At 47.1% G+C, this 20,378-nt stretch overlaps 1 protein-coding gene and 1 pseudogene across 3 annotated transcripts in view; both read right to left on the bottom strand.

The window, feature by feature from the left end:
* Positions 1–20,378, bottom strand: part of CDON (cell adhesion associated, oncogene regulated) — a 54,512-nt gene that overhangs the window by 6,807 nt on the left and 27,327 nt on the right. For all 3 annotated transcript variants that reach the window (XM_066203288.1, XM_066203289.1, XM_066203287.1), the window contains 9 exons: positions 16,299–16,591; positions 13,655–13,829; positions 11,367–11,495; positions 9,861–10,067; positions 9,037–9,218; positions 7,775–7,880; positions 4,452–4,574; positions 2,798–3,025; positions 1,469–1,743 (listed from right to left, as the gene is read on the bottom strand). In XM_066203288.1, coding sequence (XP_066059385.1) covers positions 1,469–1,743; positions 2,798–3,025; positions 4,452–4,574; positions 7,775–7,880; positions 9,037–9,218; positions 9,861–10,067; positions 11,367–11,495; positions 13,655–13,829; positions 16,299–16,591 — 1,718 coding nt within the window. The remainder of the gene's footprint in view (positions 1–1,468; positions 1,744–2,797; positions 3,026–4,451; positions 4,575–7,774; positions 7,881–9,036; positions 9,219–9,860; positions 10,068–11,366; positions 11,496–13,654; positions 13,830–16,298; positions 16,592–20,378) is intronic.
* LOC136300890 (cytochrome b-like) lies at positions 11,562–12,900 on the bottom strand (annotated as a pseudogene).

Raw genomic sequence — 20,378 nt, 5'->3', positions numbered from 1 at the left:
TCCCTTCCTCATTTAACCCAATTATTGAAACAATAAAGAGCGACCTAACAAGGATCAGAACATCCTGTTCCTCTGCCTAGCCTCGCCCACGTGCCAGTCCCAGCCCTTCTCCACATGGTGTGACATTGTGTGACTCAAACTTTCTACAACAGGGATTGGGGAAAGAAAAACTCAACCCCGTCACCTGCTCTCAGCAAGACAAGGGCGTTGGGTGTACACCTCGTGGCACAGAGGAGCTCCAGGCACCAAGACCTGTGTCATCACACATGTATTTCCTTCTTTCCCCACAAACAAAATAGAAATGGGGGGGACAAAACATAATGCAAACTCCCAGTTTTTCTCCCGGGCAAGTTTTTGAGCACTGCAAATGTTCCCTTCCTGAAGGCTTGGGAGATTTTTGGAGAGTTTCACCCACTGGGTGGTTGGACAGGTCAAAAAAACCCAGTTTGGGCCTTGGCTGCTCTTGAAAACAACCAAAAGTGGGCACTTCTTGCTACATGGGTAGGCCAATGGCAGAATGGGGTGAAGAATTGACTGGTCTGGGCTCAGACTGGAGGGAACTGAAGTGGCAACTACTGTGCAAGTGCTAATTTGTTGTTCAATAAAATGAAGTGCTTGTGCTCAATTACCAACACAAACAATAGACCCGTTTTTTTTCTCCAGAAACAGCATGGGTTATTCAGACTTTTGAACTTTTTCTTTCAGTTTTCCTGGGCAATGTTCACAGTTTTGAGTAAGTTTAGTAAGTTTGAATGCAAGCCATCTGTTTCCATAGACAATAATGAAATCATTATTCTCTCTTGGAAACAGGACACGTTTCAGCAAATGAAGTATTTTTCCACAGCATACAAAGGCTGGATCGCAGACTGAAATTAGTTTTTAATTTTATTTTCAATTTCTAAACAAAAAACGAGCCTGTCTCCACAGTCACAAACAGGGGACTGAAAAAAAAAAAGCAGTGTTCCTGCTCTGCTGCAGCTCAAGATGTATGGGGCACTTCATTCCATGGAACCTCCTGCGCCATTCGTGCTTTGCCATAATTAATAGCATTGCTCAGAGTTACAGATCTGAAACAGGTGGGGGAAAAACGGGTGATCCATAAAGCTGCAGAATAAGCAGCTATAATTAAATGTATTTAACTTGGAGATTGAGAAATACCATATGTACAAGTAAAGTATCTCAGCCCAGCAATAAGGCATTCTCAGAGCTTACATGCTGTTAGGAGGAGGGTAGAGGCAGATTTCCCAGAGTAAGTGGAATTCTTGCTGTCATCTGATATTCTCAAATGAAAACCATGATGTTTGTATCACAAAAATCAGCCCAGTTGCTTCCTCTGGGATAAGGAATTCAATAGAACTGGCTGTTATCAATGGATGAGTATTCCCCCACCCAAATTAAACATGCTTCCACAGCCCCTGAGTGAATCTCAAGGTCTGGGCTGAGCCTCCCAGCCGGTGTAGGACCTTACGTTCACGAGGTGATGGGGATGTTCATAGTCCACGTGAGTTCTGGACAGGGAGTTGGTGTGCCCTGGGTACAGTCCTGCTCCTCCTCCACTGATGATCCCATTGACACCGTTGGCAACTTTGTGATGGACATGGGGACAGCCGTTGCTGAGGCCGTTGCTGAGGAAGTTTCCGTGGATGCTGCCATTGACTCGACTCGTCCCGGGTAAGGTCGTGTACTCAATCATCTGTCCATTGATATCTGCCCCTTGGTAGAGGTAGCCAGGAGGGTCATATTCTGCAAAAGACATTATTACCAAAAGCACTTTTATTGCTAAGTTAAAAGCTAAAAGAGCATCTCTACAAAATAAAGAAGCTTATTTTTTCTTTCTCCAGTCTGCAAACTAAATCTGATATTCAACTGCTTAGCATACAAATGCAGACATGGAAAACAGCCACATCCTGGAGAGCAGACCAGAAATGTTGGTCTGGAAGGACCTGGCTGATGTCAATCACTACAAGAGCATCCTAAAACCAGACCTTTTGTATCACCAACAGCCCCTCTGCTATAGGCTGCTTCCAGAAGATCTCTCTGGGCTGCAGCTGAAGATCCTATCTTATCTTGCAAGAAGATTTGTTTCATTTCTCTCTGTAGGAGAGTAAGAACATTTTAAAAATAACCACAGGCCATGGCAAGAGCAAGGCTGATTTATGCAGAAGGAGCAGAAAAGGCCAGTGCAGAGATTCTGCTGGCTCTGGGTTGTTGCTGGGTGTAGAGCACCTTGCAAAGCCCCTGCTCCAGGCTCCTGCTCACTAATGAACAGGTTTTCCTTATTAACACCTCTCTGGAAGATTTGGCCATTGAATGCCATCTCATTGTGCAGGGACTAAGAGGTAACAAGGGACTTGTCCTAGAGCTGCAAGTTTGCTTTCTTTCCAGATGCACTCAAGAAAGGGAGAGACCCAGGGTTGAACTCTCCACAATTTTAACAAGTGATTACGATTACACACATTCTGCCTCTGCAATCATCAGAGACCTATGCAGGGGCTTAAAGTTAAAAACAAACTGCAGAAACTTTGCCCAGGCCTTTCCTACACCACTCTCAGGGTGAAACTGCAGCACAATCCTCCAGGGATGCAGCAGGACAGGGAGCATCAGTGTGAAGAAATGGAGACATTGCCGCTCTTAAAAACCCAAGTCTGCACCTAAGGCACACCTGGAATTACAAGTCTCTACAGAAACGCAGGTTGGCTCCTAACAGGAAACTGCATCCCATCCATAAAACGCAGCACGGACATTCCTAATTTTACTCTGGTAACATTTTCCTCATGAAACCAACGCCCCCACTCACTCTGCATGGCGTTCTGCTGCCGGTTCTTCCAGAGGCACATGGCGATGAAGACGATGAGGATGAGGACCATGACCCCCAGGACACAGCCCACGATCAGGTAGAGCATGTCACTGCTGCGCACGGGGCCGCTGGCGGGCACGGCCCCGCTGCCCCCGGCCCGCTCGGGAGGGTTGGGTGGAGTGCTCAGGTCTCTCACTGGATATTCAGACGCTCCCGGCGTGCGTTTCACTGGATGAGTGGAGACAAGCACGTGTACATGCACTAAATGCATTTTCTAAATGCGTTTTTTCATCATGAAATGAAAATAATTATTGCTGAGTCTACCTCGCAAAGAAAGCTTCCAAGTCAGTGTTAAATCCTACAATGAGAATGTCAGCTCCTATTGGGTAATAACTGTTTGCCTTGGAAAATGGTGATTATCCCGCCTGCTCACCCGCTCTTTGAGGTCACTGGAACTTTAACGAGCCGCTCGAGGTACCCGTGGCTGCAACTGCTCTAACTCTCAACTTGAAAAAGCAAAAATCTTTCCACTTCTGAGGTCAGGAAAAACCACAACACTCATTTCTCTCGCCCATGCTCTGCCAGATGACCTACTCTTATCTGATGTGAACCCTGCTAACCCCCTTTACAAAACCACACAGTTGAAAATCAACCAAGAGACGAACAGAAAATCACTGAAAATTAGATGCTAGTTTAACCCAGGAACTGCATTTACATTCGTTTCCAGTACACCACAGTTCAGATTTATTTCATTTGACACTAGAAACCTAAAAGAGGCGCCTGGCTTAGAAGTGAAGCCGGTCAGAGAGATACAAACACCTCCATGCAGGTACGTTGGATAAGCTGGATCACCCTTATAAGCCTGGGGGAGATAAATTTTAAGGAAGAGGCAATATGAATGACAGATTACATCTCGCCCATTTTAAAATTAGAGAAGAAAGTTATATTCCCTGCAGGAGGGAGACCAACTGTGCGCTCAGCCTTGCAGCCCTGCACCTCCTACTCCTTCCCTCAAAGGTTTCACTACTCACTTTGCTGAATTTTGATGCTTCCGCTCCCAGAGGGCTTTTTTCTTTTTTTTTTTTCCAACATTTTTCATAGCACTGCATTTGAAGTTTACTGTCTGCATTTTCCCTTTACAGCCTTACTTGGTTTTAGAGATTAAAGGAGACAGGAATTCTTTGCAAAATAAATGTGACTGCCATATCTGACACTTCCCGAGAACAGTACAAACTTTGTGCCAGAGGCATGCAGGATTAGGGATGGAGGCAGCCAACACAGCCATCAATTGCTGTGGTCTGCACTTATACAACATGTCACAGAGCCCTGAAGACATAAAACAGACGTACAAATCAATTCTGTCATCTTCAGGCGCATGGTTGTCTCCTAAGGAGAGGCCATCAGCTCCGCAGAGGCAGCAGCGCTATCTCTGAGGGCAGGCAAAGCTGCAGAGCTCTGCTGAGAGCCTCAGGAGTGCAAGGGATCACTTTCCATATGTTCAAAACAATCCCAGCTTCAGAAGACAAAACAATCCTCCGAAACATTCCAGAAAATTATGGTCGTCATCGCAGCTGACTTTTGTGCTGCATAAAAAATTCCCCCAGTGGACCTTTCCCATCCCAAAGGGCACCTTGGCTCGGGCCCGCAGCCTCACCTTTGGTCTCGCAGATCATCACGTTGCTGTACTCACTCTCCCCCCCCTCGTTGTAGCACTGCATCTTGATGTCATAAGAAGTTTCAGGCTGCAGGTGATTTATCAGGTGCCACTGCTTTGTACCTGTGGGGGGACAAAAAGTAAATTGACTGGAGTCCAACTACCCACAGGAGCCAGAATTATGGACGAGTGTATTGCAGGGACCTTTTCTACCACATGCAGGGGCACTGCAGCTTGTCTTGTTAGCACAAAAATCTTTAGTAACAGTTTATGGACTTAGCTGAAACCATGGTCCATGAGTGGCATCCCTGGTCATGGCAGAGGGTTGGAACTAGATAATCTCGAAGGTCCCTTTCAACCCAAATTATTGCATGATTCTTGCCTTATCTTGTGAAATTGATTATTAGAAGGACCTTTGATGAATTAAAGTGAGGTTTTTTCAGTATTTTCTTTTAAAGAAAGTCTTTCTCTACAAAAGCCAGAACTCAGTAAACTCAAAACCCAGACATACAAGTGCTCACACATGTAATTTAAATTCAACAGCAGCCCTGCGCACCCTAAACATGGAACTGCCAACACGATGGGTTTAGGGTGGATAATACTGACTATTTACAGTACACTGGGGAATTAACAAGAAAAACTGGCACAGAGAGCTTGGGACAAGGGAAGAACTTGGCTGTGAGCAGACCTTCTCGAGGTGCGGGGTACCACAGCAGCCATCGGTGTCTGGACACATCTGGGCTGCTCAGTTTGGCCAAACCCCCAAATAATTGAACGTGCGTTTTATGAACCATCCTGGGAATGCAGCAAGGCTGTCCCGGTGCCACTGCCCCTGCGGAGCCCGAGCCAAGCAATCTTCTCTAATAGGATGGTTTTGTCACCTCTGGCCCCCGGCCAGCATTTCATTTAGACACCCTCCTGAAGTACTGAGCACTTCAGGATAAATCACTCCCAGTTTTTACTTTCACGGGCTTGTGACAAATTTTACTAAACAGCGACTTTTTTTTTTTTTTTTTTTTTTTTTTTTTTTTTTTTAAGAGAGTTTAATTAACTGTTTGAGTGCTCTTAATCCCTCTTGGAAAATACCACCTTGAACTGTTTCCACTGTTTCTAAGGAACTGTCTACCACCTACTGATTTAAGCGTTAATAAAAAGGCTCGGGCGTGCTCGGCAGGCAGGGGCTGTCACCGTGATGCTGCTCAAACTCCTCCGGGACCCCAGCGCAGGTCCAGACCCTCTGCCCGGCCCCAGCAGGGCCCCTCCGGACCAGGGGCTGCCCAGCACGGTCCGCGTCCAGCTCTCGCCTGCTGCACGTCCCAGCGAGGGCGGACAAGCCCTGGCTGAAGCTGGAACCGCCTTTCCCTAAATCGCACGTTTTCCCAAGATTCAGACTCGGTTTTCCCGGCGCCCCCACCCCCAAGCATTCCTTTCGGTAATTACTACACCAGGTTTTAGGTTTCCGCTTCAAACCATTAGTGGAACTGGAATCAGTACAGGCACTTTAACTGTCCTCTCCGTGCACCATTAGCAAGGGAAAACATTTAAACAACTGACATCAGACTGCATTTACATTTAAAATTCAATCTCCAGAATCGTCGAAACAGAGAAATTCAGACCAGAAACAGAGAAATGCAGAGACCATCGCTGCAGGACAGGGGTGATTTTTTTGCTCTTGCTTAAAGCGGCTGAGAGATACCGAGGAGCCATCAGAGCCAAGCTTTTTGCTTGGTTTTTTTTTTCCTTCAAATAAAATCTGATTTTGCCTGTAGCGGCATTTATAAGGGGGGGGGAAAAGGTTTCTGCCGAGTTTTGAATGTCTCGAAAGACAAGACTTAACAGGAAGCGGTGAGGAAAGCCTGCGGCAAGCACTCAGCTAGCACAGGCATCACAACACTTTTTCCACAACTCGTGCAGTCATTTCAAGATAAAATTCCTTGTCAAAAACCAGATGAATTCAAAGGTAACAGAAGGGGGGAAAAAAGTGAGGAACAAGTGATTTATGGCAAAAATACCTTAAGTCACATGTTCCTCTACATATTTCACATCAAGAGCTTCCAATCACAACTTAATTGAAAATAGTTCTCTCTCCTTTTCTTTTTTTTTTTTTTTTTTTTTTTTTTTCCCTCCTGAAAAGCTAATTTAGGGGAGCACAGTAAAGAAAAGCAGAAGTTTAAATCTTTCCACCAAGTGATTTCTGTTGCAGGCTCTGGCAGAGCAGAGCAGCTGCTAATGGTTTCAGACTGCCACAAAGAGTTCAATACACACACGCTCGGAAAAAAAAACCCCCGAAACAAGCTAATTTCACAGCACAGTGGAGCCCACTTAAACAACTAACTGCTCAGTGTATAAGATTTATAAACACACAAGTTCTGTCTAGCAAAGGCTAAAATACATTTGCAGATGAAGGTGCAGCCTGCACAAGGTCCGTTAAAGCCTCTGAGCTCAAACTCTGGATCTTTAATAGCTTTATAGTGTGCAAAAGCTTATGTCATGCATCAAAGTACTATGGTGTAGTATTGTCTGGCAGGGGAGAATTTTCAAAATAAAGGTCCATTCCTCTTGTAACTGAATAAATGAGGGGGAAAAAAATAATTAACGTCATCGGGCCAGAATGAGATCACTGCGTTTGCTCAGGCCGAGCAATAAGGACATTAAATAAAATATTTTTAAAAGGGTTTTCCACTTCTGGACTAATATAGACATTATCTAATAACTTCTTCCAGGAAAATGATGATCTAATATGCACAGGGGAAAAAAAATAACTTGATTAAAAGGCAAAATGAAGCACAAACATACTTGCATTTGCAGAGTGCTACAGCACTTGAGGCTAAAAGCAACTTCCTTATAGCAGGAGAAGTGATTAGGCGAGGTAAGAGCAGAGAAGGGCAATTACACACAAGGTACTACCAGCTCAGAAAGTCCATGCTGGGGTAAATAATTTTAAAAGCCAGCTATAGCTGTTAGTACAGTCTGTAACCCAGATGTTTTTATCCCGGGTTAAACCTCATTTACACTGCTTTCTCTTTATACAACTTGAAGCTACACCAGTTTAAATAGACCTTCATTAAGGATTTGCAGCTGTGTAACAAGCCAAACTTAAGCCCAGTATTTAGTTCTCAAGCTTCCACGTCAAAGAGGCTTCAGAAGGAAGAAACCAGCTCACGTGTGGGCAAAACCCAACGTTAGGGAGTTGAGATAGCTCCTTCTGTGAGATATATTATAAAGACTGCTTGGGAAAAGCAGTTTAGATTTCATATAAACACAGCCAACGTGGCTACAGGGTGTCCTGCCCCTTCTCCAAGCATGCGTGCCCGGCACCATACCATCCACGATATCCCGCTTGTAGTCGCTGTCGTTGTCGCTGTCCGTGGGCCGGTAATAGATATAAAACCCTTGGATGGGCGTGTTGTTGTTGCTCGATGTGATGTACTGCAAAAGAATTTTAAGAGACTGCATGAGAGAAGAAAAGTTTTAACTGAGTTCCCGCTGAGTTGTCATCACCGAGTATCTCGTCCTCTGCAAATATGAGTATTTTTAATAAGGTTGTGTAAGCAAAGGTGACTTAACTCTCTGGAGTAGCCAGAGAGTTGGATGGGGACAAGAGACTGAGCTCGGGCCAACACTTTCCTCCCACTTCACTTCCCAAACCCTCAGTTAGGGTTTGACCATGCACAGCCCAAAAATCTGCATGATTGATGGAAATGAAAAAGTTAAAACCATAAAACTCTTCAGAAAGAGTTAAGGTCACTCTAAAAATCAGCTCAAGGATCTTTAAGTTATGCAGCCTCCTGAGGAACCAGAGGTTATTTTAAGTTTATTATCCTTAACATCTCTTAAGGCTGAGCTAGCAGAGCAAACTAACACAGGGAACTCTACACATTAAATCCTCCAAAGTATACCAGGGGGTTAGATTTCAAAACAAGAGCAAAGAATTTCTGTGGGTTTCAATAAGGACTTTAAAGTACTTGTTTACAATAGACGAGGTAACAGGGGAAAGGAAAATGTTTCTCTAACATGAAACCTCCACTGGATGTGAGGCAAGACGGCGGGTATGAAACACGCTCCCAGCCAACCCAGCCTGGATTGACAAAAGCAGCAGGAATTGCAGGAAACAGAGCCAACTTACTCACAACTCATAGCATGAACAGGGCTTGGGACAGAGTTAAGCCCACTGGTGCCTCTGGTATGTCTGTGCCAGAGCAGGTGGACTGGGGCGGCTGCAGGCTCTCACTGGAGCTGCCAGTTGGGCACATCTGGCGTAACCCGAGGAGGGGTGTGTGGGGTCCCCGGGGAGCTGGAAGGGGAGTGGGGTGGAGGGAAGCTGGGAGATGGTGCAATAGGCAACGGACAACTGACAGGGCTGCCTCTGAGCAGGAAAAAGGGTCTGGAAATGGGGGCAAAGGGCTCGAGAGGCACACGTCCCATTAACTCCCCCACTTCTACCATAGGGACGTGAAGTGCCTCAGCCTAGTCTTAGGAACACGATCATCTCCAGGTCTCGGCGGGAGGAAAACCCCCACTCCCCACCCTGCAAACAGCTCCTACTCCTCAAACGGTGGGAAGAGGAGGCAAGAACTACACCCACCGTCCATTTGAGCATGATCTGGGTGTCGCTGATGGCCTCGGTGTAGGCGATGTGCGGGCCGGCGATGGGCCGGCTGGAGAAGCGGCCGGTGAATCCGGCCACCTGGTAGGGGCGCGACGCCGCGCTCCGCGGGCTCTCCCCGTAGTTGTTCACTGCGATCACTCGGAACCTATACATTTCTCCTTTTAAGGGAAAGAGGGAAAGAAAGAAGCCCTTGTAGCAAAACAAATGCTGGAAAGAGGATTCAAGGAGAGACTAAACAGATTAGGAAGTACTCTTTGCACAACAGTTAGAAAAGGAGAGGAGTGCTTGCCACAGACTGATGTGGAGATAGAAACGGCTTCTGGAAGTCACTCAAGGAAAATCCAAGGGCTAATGTACACACAGATGGAGACACCTCCATCAGCTCAGGAAGTCCCTAAACTGGTGGGCACTGAGAAGATGCTTCAAAGGATCCCTATCACCATCTACTCCATCTTCTCTTGTGCTTTTTGCCTGAGCTTTCAGGGCTGGACACTGGAAGAAGTCAGGACAGACATTTTTCCATTAATGCATTTTTCTCTACATTCTGAGTGTTCACTAGAAGGACAATTAAGTTAAAAATAGCAGTGATACACAACCCTCCTCTCCACATGAACACGTATTAAATTATGGTGGGGCTTTTTTCCACTTGGAAAGCCAGAAATCAACTTGAATTCATGTAACGAGCTCCTAGGCCATACACAAAACCCAAACCTAATCGAGCAGAAACGGGGTAATCCAAGCAGAAGTTAAAACCAAAAAAACGCCAAAGAGCTGCAGTAATGAAAGATCATTCCTAATACCTGGCTCCAAGTTCCGAACTTCCACAGACAGCTTGGAGGGAGAGATGTTGCCAGCTGCGACGAGCCAGTCGCTGTTGCGGCCCAGACGTTTGTACTCCACTTTGAAGGCAGTGATGGGGGAGCCCCCGTTGGCACGGGGGATCCACGTGACGTAGACGGACGATTCCGATGCCGTGGATATCGTGGGTCGGTCAGGAGCTTCTGGAACTGAAAGGGGAAATTCGGTTACAAGAGGATTATAGTCTGCTGAAACTTAATTTTCACTAACAACAGATTAGACTTGTAGCTGTGAATTACATTGGATTTCACATATTAACAAGGAGAATCTTAAATCCTCCTGAAATCACCACTGCCCTTACTCTGCTGAAAAGGATGGATGATGAGCAGACAACAGAGGAATTGATTATCTTATCAATATAATATTAAAAAATTATATGATATTGCACTACTCCAACCATTTCTACGTGAAAACAGACACACACACTAAGTGAACAGGAAAAACATGGTTATTATGTTCAAGCCCCCAAAATTCCCCCCAGACCCAATGAAACTTCAACCCATCCGCATTTACAGGTGCTTGAAAAATGAGAAGGAAGAGAGAACAAAGCATGCACCAGGATGTACTTACGGAACTCACTGAAGTTACAGGCAGCAGTGGGACAGAGAGAAGGGAAAGAGGGGTGTTAGTAAATCTGGTTGTAAGAGCTGTGAGGCTTTACTAAACCAGCCTGGATTCATGAGCATGGAGCTGGTGCTGAGGAGAGGAGTGGAGCAAGGAGCAGGAGGCTGGCAGCCCTGGGGCATGAAGCAGCTGAGCATTTGCTGCCAGGCACAAGTAAGGCCCTTGTGTGGCTCCTGTGACATTCAGTGCTGCCACAAGCTCAGTTCCTTGCCTGTGTTATTAAACCTCTCCACTCACCTTTGGCTTTACCCCAAATTTTAGATACCTTTGAGATCTCAGCCCCTGAGTAAATCTGCCTGAACCAGGTCAAGGAGTTCAAAGGCTTGGGGAAGGGGGGATGAGAACAAGGAGTATAAACGTGCTCTTTTCACTGGAAACCAGGCCAAACGTCACATCTACTGGGAAGTGCTTATATCTCTTCACCAGCAGAAATAAGCCTGTCCCTGGGAAGCTGCAGGAAACATTCAGAACAGATATCACACACTTTGAGAACTTAAAGCTCTGACACAGCCATTTCCCATTTCCTCTTCCTCTGGCTCTTTCTCAGTGGAAGGAAAGAGTATTTAGCAAAAAGAAACCACAGGTTTAAAAATGAGCAGCAAGAACATGGGTTGTAAGTGAAAATTCTCTTGATTCTTGAGAGCCACACATGCAGGCAGCAGCATCCTTGGAAATATCCTATGTAACAGAGTAACCTCAGAATAAACAGGAAATAGAGGGGGCAATACGAGCACCTGGAGCAGTAATAAACACAGGTTAATTCAGATGCAGCTCTTTGCAACACAACTTTGAACACCTGAATCACAAACCGTCCACACTCTTACCTCCACTGTGACGAGACGGGTCTGGAAGGATGACACCGAAATTATTTGTGCCTTCGTGAACAATGGGATGTTTGGGGATTCCCACGGGTGGAGATGGAGCCTGAGTGTTTTTCGAGGATGATGTTCTTTCTGAGAAGATTTGACAGACATTATATGAGTATAGGGCCTGCATGAGGAAATGCTGCTTGTCAATGCTCACTCTACAAGGTCACTCGCTATTGTGCTGCCCTGGCTCCAAATCCCAGGTTGAGCAGTCAGAATAGCAGTCAGGGAGTTTCTCTGGGAGAGCAAGAAAGATTTCCCACCCAGGCACTTGGCTGTGGGTGAGTGACCATCCATTTGCAGTACTGACATCCACAGTGCTTAGTGGTGATGCCGCCAGCTCCTGCCTGTGCTGCCGAGCCCGCTCATCACATCACCAGGTGGAGAAGATTACACACTGAAATCCATTTCTAAAGAAGGAGTAAAAATGCCGTGGAAGCAGCTGGAGCCAGTACACCAAGCTGAGAGGGCTTTGGACCTGCTGCAGTGGGGGCAGCAGAACAGTACGGAGCAGGGTAGGGGTGGCAGTACTGACTCCTGTGAGTTTGTCAGGGATTGACCACAGGACTGTGAAGAGGAAGCATCATCTGGGTTTAATATGATGGGCTGTGACAAGTGGCTTTGGTGGTGGGAAGTTTGCTCGGCCCCCCAGTAAGCTGTTAGCAGTAGGAGGAACATGAGTATGAACACTAGGATGTCTTTTATGGGAAAGTATGGGTGGAATGGGATTTTGCCACAGTTTTGAACCTGACTTGTGGAGGAAGGTGGGGTGGAGGAATGTGCACCTGTGATGATAAAGGGAGGAGGTGTAAGGCAAAAAATCAGGTAAGTATGGGGTTTTCTATAGAGAATCCTCTTCAGACTCATGCTCCGAGGGTCTGTGCAAGGAAGGGGATGGCTGAGAACAGGCTGGGGATGGATGACTGTGGCCTCTCAAAATGGTGTTTGGCCTCATGGCAGGACACCGCCTATGAAGGGGCAGCAGGAGAAGGACTCCTGTGTTAGAGGTTTCTTTGTGTAAGTAGGAGCCAAAGTAAAATCCTCATCCAGCCTGCTGATGGATGCAGATGAAGAATGAGGCTCCCTTTGGAGCAGGTGAGGGACCGATCAGCCACACTGAACATTTCTGTGTGTCTAGGCGAGGCTGGTGCAGGCTGGGGCTGTGTCTGCTGGGCCGTGTAGGGTGAGTAGTAGGTCAGCCAGTGCCTGAGAGGGACCCAAAGTTTCATCAGGCAGAGATATTCTGGGGGGTGGGGAGGTCACAATTAGGGAGTTGTTGACATTTTTAGAGGGGGGAAGATTTTCAGAGGTGGGGGGCCATCAGTGTTGTATCTGCTCATTGACAGAATGATGATAAGGATGAATAGGGCAAAGGATCCAAGTATGTTTCACAAATTTCATGAAGACATGAAATTCTTAAAAAAAATTTAAGCTATCCTGTCCTTCACAGAATTCCAGAAGGGTTTGAGTCAGAAGGAACCTTTAAGCTCATCTTGGTCCACCCCCTCCCCTGGGCAGGGACAGCTTCCACCATTCCAGGTTGCTCCAAGCCCCATACAACCTGGCCTTGAATATTTCCAGGGAGGGGGCAACCTCAGCTTCTCTGGGCACCCTGTGCCATGGCCTCAGCACTCTCACAGGGAAGAATTTATTCCAAATATCTCCTCTAACCCTGCCCTCTGTCACTTAAAAGTCATTCTTATACAGTAGTACAAAAAAATATCTACTTATTTGTGTGCTAAAGAGCACAGGCACTAGCATCCAAGCTTGAAAGAAAAAAATGCTGTGATTAGGAATGTTGTGCTTGTTGCTGTCTGCACACAACTATCAGAACAGCTGGCTCGTGGTCAGCAGAGATTGTCACTGAGGTGTCTGCAAAGCAAACCAGGAACAGCTTTGTTGATACATGAAAACTCACTGGTGCAGAGTTTCTTCTGTGATTAAAAACCTCAGCAAGGACAGGCTGCTCCCAACTTTGCTCCTTAAAGCAAGAGAAACCTCACAGTACAAATCTTAACAATCACCCCAAAAATAATATTATCAAGCTTTTAATAGCTTCTACTTACCAACAGCCTCACGCTCAGGGAAGTTTGCCCTACAGCAATTTTAGCTATTAGAGGCTGTTCTTTAGCAAATAAATTGCAGAATATTTCACATATGGCTGAGCAGATGCCATTAAACGACTGATGTCATTAAATAAATGTCTCTGGAAGGCCAGGACACAGGGCACATTGTGCTGCACCTACCCTTGCTGGTGCGGAACGTCAGCATGGCCGGCTGGCCCTCGCCCGCGGCGCTCCTGGCCACCATCAGCACTTCGTAGAGGCTGGAGGGCTCCAGCTCGGTGAGGCGCAGCTCGTTCTCGCTGCCGGGCACTCGCACCGTGTGCCAGCCGCCTGCCGCGCTCACGCCGTCCTCCAGCTGCGCACAAGGGAGAGACCGTCAGCACTGCGTGCTCGGAGCCAGGGGCTGCTCACACCCTGATCAAGAACCAGAGCATCTGTCCCTCACCAAAACTCCTGCTCTTCTCCTACATTTACCTCGGGTTTACCTCCAGCTGCACACAAGGGAGAGACTGTCAGCACAGCATGCTCGGAACCAGGGGCTGCTCACACCCTGATCAAGAACCAGAGCATCTCTGTCCCTCACCAAAACTCCTGCTCTTCTCCTACATTTATCTCTGGTTTACCACCAGCTGCACACAAGGGAGAGACTGTCAGCACAGCATGCTCGGAACCAGGGGCTGCTCACACCCTGCATCGCGCCCCTCACCGAAACTCCTGCTCTCCTACATTTACCTATGGTTTGTCTCCAGCTGCACACAAGGGAGAAACCATCAGCACTGCATGCTCGGAACCAGGGACTGCTCACTTCTACTACAAATCAGCAGCTTTGCACCCACTTTCACAGCACTCCTTGGATAAACTGATTTTCCCTCTCCATGCACATACACACAGGTGGTTTTGACTGGCTTTTTTTTTTTCATTTTCACTTGTAGCTAAAACTACAAGAGCCCAAATGATTTTCAAGCCTTCAATCAGCCTTCAGCTGTGTGCTACTAAAGGGCTGGACCCAATACCCTAATGAGAAGGAGACTTTCCCTGTACTAGCCCAGCTTTCCCTGCACTGCAGCATTTAAAAATATTTATTGGCTAAAATGGGCAACAAAAATTATGTTTTAGTTACTCCTTAAAGATGGGAAAAAAGTTGGCAGGGAGACCAAAGATTTGGGTTTATCACTGCATGTTTCCTTTTTTTTTTTTTTTTAAACAGAAACACTTTTTAACTTAGCAGTGTAACCACCAGCTCCGTTAAAGAAAAGAAAGATATTCTGGGTAGTCTCTTAATGCTTGACCTTTGCAGGAAAACATTACCCCAAATCCCAAAGGAAAAGACAAAGATTCCACCAAAAATAAACTACTAAACAATATAAGACTTTAATAAAACATTGGAGGCAGATCTAAATGCTGTGGATTATCAAAGGTTATGCCAGAGGTCTTTGTTCAACTATTTTCTTCTACAGCAACCACTCCAAGGCTTTTATTCCCCCAGCTTTTTTTTTTTCTTTTAAAAGAGGGAAATCAATAAAATAATTTAATGACATAAGGAGAGCACCACCCTAAAAACCAGGATAAATTTAATGCTGAGAAATGCATGAGTGAGCACATTTAATGTGGAAAGGATTGGTGTGAGAGAAGGGAGAGCGTCAAAAAGGTCAAAAAAGCATTCAGAGCTTCCAGGGCTTATGTGAACCAACTGCCTTTGGATGAGAAATTATCACCAACAAACTCTGGCACTTGGTTTTCAGGAATCAACAGGCCAAAAATCTAAGGATTCCCTCCAGGCTAAGACAAGATCAGGATGTAGAGGATTAAAAAGCTTATGAAAAATAAATCAAACAGCTTTGCCACGCAGAAAACTGGTTTGCTTGGAAGAACAGATGGAAGCGTTGCTTGGTTCTGATTTTAGAATCACAGAACCTCCTGTGTTGAAAGTGACCCACGAGGCTCACAGAGTCCAACTCCTGCCTCTGCACAAGAGACCCCAGGAATCCCATCACGTGATGTTAAGCAAAAGACCTCAGTGTTGACACACCATTTTTAACGCTATAGCAGGTACTGCCCCGCAAATTTCAGTTCACTTTCATATTTGATAACTTCAGTTTAATTGAATCCCTTTGGGACCAAGAGCAGCAAACTCAGTGATGTACTAAGGTAAGACTCTGCTTCCCTTCTGCTCTCGCTCACAGATTCAAACTGGCTCACGTTTAAATGTATTTTTAACCCCACTGACTCTGCACACAACATGCCCTGGAGCCCCATTCTCCATAATGACACTGCAAAGGACAGAAAAGCCTAGATAAACCTCACTTAAAACTAGGCAGAGCAGTGTATTGGTGACAATGTCAGCCATCCCTCAAACAAGCTGTTTGTGGGCACAGGAACGTTGTGCTTCAACTACCTGCTGTGTTCTGCCTGGCCTGAGCCCGTGTCCTGGTTAACACCAGCACTGCTGGTTCCTTGGGAAACCCAACAGACCTGTGATATGTCTGCACCGTGTCCCCACCCGGGGGCTAGGGATGGCTGGGGACGGCTGGGGACGGCTGGGGACGGCTGGGGATGGCTGGGGATGGCTGAGGACGGCTGGGGATGGCTGGGGACGGCTGGGGACGGCTGGGGACGGCTGGGGACGGCTGGGGACGGCTGGGGACGGCTGAGGACGGCTGGGGATGGCTGGGGATGGCTGAGGATGGCTGGGGATGGCTGGGGATGGCTGGGGACGGCTGGGGATGGCTGGGGACGGCTGAGGATGGCTGGGGATGGCTGGGGATAACTGGGGATGGCTGGGGATAACTGGGGATGGCTGAGGATGGCTGGCTGGGGACAGTACCTTGCGGTATTTGACAAAGTAGGCGTTGATGGGCAGGCCCCCGGCGCGGCCCGGCCGCCACACCAGGCTGTACGTGTCCGGCTTGGGCGTCTGCGGGGGGCTCAGGATGATGGGGGCCTCGGGTGGGGTGGCCGCACTCGACGCTTTTTCCATCCCAGCCGCATCCAGAGGAGATTTTGTTGGAGGAGAGCTCGAAAATGCCATTTCTGCACCAAAATCAGCGCCGCTCTCGTCGCTTTGGGCGAGCTCCAGAGGAGCTGTTTCTCCTGCTCTCGTGCCAGTTGCCGAAGGAACTGCAAAGGGAGGGTCTGGTTACATCCCCACGATGACGTACGTTCGCCCCACGCCGAGGGGACACTAAATCATTTCAGAGTGACATTTCCAAACAAGCCCTGCTGCAAAACGCCAGGTCCAGAGGTGTCCACACAGATCTGAGCCTGGTGCCAAGCTGTGGCCTGGGTGTTTTTTCAGGGCGCAGCAGTGGGGTTCGGTTTGTTTTATTTGGTTTGGTGTTTTTTTCACAGCAGCAGAGAGAGAAAACCTGAAACTCAAGGTCTGCAGGCACAGTTTGACTGTATCGCCACTAAATTAAGTCATGGCAATGCATCTTAAAGAAATAAATAAGTATATAGCTAAATTTGTGAGACAAACAGAGTAATTTGTATGCCAGTGTACAAGGAACTTTTCATGGCCTGCACTGGCATGCACACAAGAAGACATTCTCCCATCCCAGTTTCTGAGGTTTTAGCTGTAATTTAGAGAAGCTTTGAAAGCTGTACAACTCAACTACTTCATTTGAAAATTTATGCTGAGAATAAACTCAGTTTACAGGAAGATCTACATGCAATTTAATACCAACGCATTTCTAGAAATCCTTCTCCAGCCTCTTCCATCCTATTTACTTTTGCTGGTATGAAAAAGAAATCTATGTAGCATCAGTAGTCTAAAAGAGGTCGCAAGACCAAAAAAAAAGCCCTGTTCGGCTGATGCAGGGCTCGTCATAAATCCAGGCAGGAAAAGGGTGGCAGGTTGGACATCTGAGATTATCCAGGACAAGAAAACATCAGTATTTAAAGCAAGAAGCTTTGGGAAGCAGCGCAGCTCCTCAAGGCTGCACACGGCAACAGCGGGACAGCCAGATGTTCAGAGCCCTGTCCGTCCTTTCAGATTTGTGTAGGTTTATGTTACGTGCCGGGGTCTGGAAGGGGAAGGGAATGAAGGGAACTTGGTTTACAAAACAAACAAATTCCTTGGTAATGTAAAGCCTAGGCAGTGTTAGCCTGGCTGACTCAGATTCCTTCAAACCTCCATTAAAATACCAGCAGCAAGTGTGGCTGCTATTTTTGGCCACTTTTAAAAAAGCTGGGAAGGAAAGTTCTCTTTTCAAATTGAAGACACGCTCTCGGCAAGCATTCCTTGTTTGTTTCTTCTCGTTTATTTAGCAATGCCACAAAATTCAGAGACAGGAAGAAGGCAACAACGTGGGGAGGGTGTCCCCAAAGCCCAGATGGTCTTAAAATGCCAGACACTCCCAGAACAATCCCTGAGTGAAAGGGTATCTCTGCTGTCAGTGGAGCAGCGGGAAGGGCGTGATATTGGAAACAAGTGGGAGGAGGTGGAAGGCCCTCAGCGCCGTGGTGGACCCCGAGGATGTGGGTGGGCACGGTCTGGTTTGACGCCTGCTGGCACTGGGGACACAGACTCTTGCAGTGGAGAATGAGTTGTGGTTTCAGCTGGTGACAGCAGACCCACAGCCAGCACTGTGTTCATTGCTGCAGGAGGGGAGTCGTCAACAACTGCTGGGTTGTTGTATTTTTGCTTTGGAAAACAACCCCCGGGTAACAATTCCCATTAAGTAATTCAGATCTAAGCTCTTTTTGCAAAGTTTCTGGTATAATTACTGCCCATATAACCCAGCACATCAGCCTTCCCTCTGCTGCTGTGTCATTATGCAACTTTTTTTGGCTGTTGCTCTCAGTGCCATCCCTTTCCCCTTAGCCATGGAGATTTTTCTTCCTCAGCTTCCCAATCCCACTGAGGTACACCAGCAGCACTGAGCTGAGTCAGGCCAAAGGCAGCGTGCACCCCAAATCCTGATCCCACCAGCAACCCGAGAAGGACTGAATGTCCCACCAGCAACCCGAGAAGGACTGAATGTCCCAAATTTGGATATTAAAAGAACATATTCATAGAATCTTAGAATGATTTGGGTTGGAAGGGACCTTAAAGACCATCCAGTTCCATGCCCCACTGACCTTCCACCAGGCCAGGTTGCTCCAAGCCCTGTCCAACCTGGCCTGGAATGTTCCCAGGGATGGGGCAGCCACGGCTTCTCTGGGCACCCTGTGCCAGGGTCTCACCACCCTCACAGGGAAGAATTTCTCCCCAGTATGCCATCTAACCCTGCCCTCTGGCAGTGGGAAGCCATTCCCACTTGTCCTATCACTCCAAGCCCTTGTACAAAACCCCTCTCCCACTCTCTTAGGCATGGGAAGGGTGTTTAAGATCTTCCCAGATCCTTCTCCAGGATGAACCATCCCAGCTCTCCCAGTTGGCTCCAACTCACACATTCCATAATACCCGGTACTCTACTGCCTGCTGTTGTTTCTCCCCTTCAGCTGCCTCATTTTGAAGGGGAAGAGCCCTCACTTTTTCAGCCTCTCCTCCTGCAGAAACCTTTCCCCACCTGCTGTGTTTCACAGCACCTTTGCTTGTTCTCCTGACCAGGGTACAGCCACAGGCAGAGCCCAGCCCGCTGCCGTGCCCTGGCTGTGCCCTGGGTTTTATCTCTGCTGTGCAAACAGGTCACATTCCCCAGGCACTTCTTCCCTGCTTCTGTAACAGCCAGAGGATCCTCCCTGCTTTGCAAGCTCTCCAAACACCTCAGCACAAGCTGGGAAAGCCCTCTGAAAACCAGGATGCAGCACACCAGTGAGGTCACCCACACCTGGCACGTGGTTCACATTAGGACTTCTCAGAGCTTCTCTAAGGTTTCTGTGGGAGCAACTTCAAGCCATTTGTCCCTGAAACACCCACTGTGTAGACTAAATGGTCCTTGTGTTTTTCTCTCCCTCTCCTGCTACTCAGATTGCCTGCAGGGTATTTTTCTCCTTCATTTCCATTAGATGAAGTTATTTGGGAGATTTAACCTTGTGTTCAGTAGCTCTGGGAAGCTCCTGCCATGCAGGCCAACCCCACAACTGTCTAAAAAAGACTCAGAAAAGGGAGGACCGTGGGTACAGGATCCAGAGGCATCATTTTACATTTTGGTGGTTTCTCACTATGATGGCAGCTGAAGTTGTCCTGCCTGCTCTAACACCATGCAATGAATCACAGCCTGGAATAGATCCAGCAGAAGGAAAGGAAAAAAAGATCTATTTTTCAGCCGAACGGGCTCTCTTACTGTGTGCTGGGACAAGGCAAATTAAGGGACTGGGTACTGAGGCTGAGAGGTGCTTAAGCTGATCCTCCTACCAAAGAAATGCGCTGGAATTTCAGCTGAAGTCATTCAGGTGCTTCGGAACTGTTACCTGGTGGGAATTCTTCATTAAACAGCTGAGTGTCTGAGCATGTCTTTGGCATGGCTGGGAGCTGTTCTAAACCCCTAACAGCTCCCAGAAAGTCCTCAGGGACTTTTATATCAAAACCAAATGCCTTAACCACCCTCTGCACCATAATCAGCAGCCAGTACAACATATTAGAAACCGATAAAAGTTAATAAACAAAGCATTAAAATTGAACTCACTGCCATAAAATTCTGAGGCAAAGCAGTGGGATTTTTCTCTTTAACACAGGCTGAATTCTGGGATGATATTTAGTTTCGTGTTTCCACTCAGCAAGGTCCAAAAATAACTGATTTATAAAACTACATGATGGGATCACTTTCTTGAGGTTTCTTCTTTCTTTTTTCCCCCTAAGTGAACCTTTAAGCATCTTTTCATGTTATTTACAGGAGTTTTAAACTCTAACCAAAGAACTTTAAATATGGGGCCATGTATTTCCCACTGACCTGAAATCTCCCTGCCATTCAGCAAAATTAACTAAGGCAAGGTGCTGAAAGAGCTGAGAAACTTAAGTAAC

This window comes from Chamaea fasciata, unplaced genomic scaffold (genome assembly GCF_029207755.1).
Source record: "Chamaea fasciata isolate MVZ Bird 193981 ecotype frontalis unplaced genomic scaffold, bChaFas1.0.hap1 SCAF_24, whole genome shotgun sequence".
Lineage (NCBI taxonomy): Eukaryota > Metazoa > Chordata > Aves > Passeriformes > Sylviidae > Chamaea > Chamaea fasciata.
Note: the sequence above shows the minus strand (reverse complement) of the source record. Positions and strands in the feature narration are given on the sequence as shown.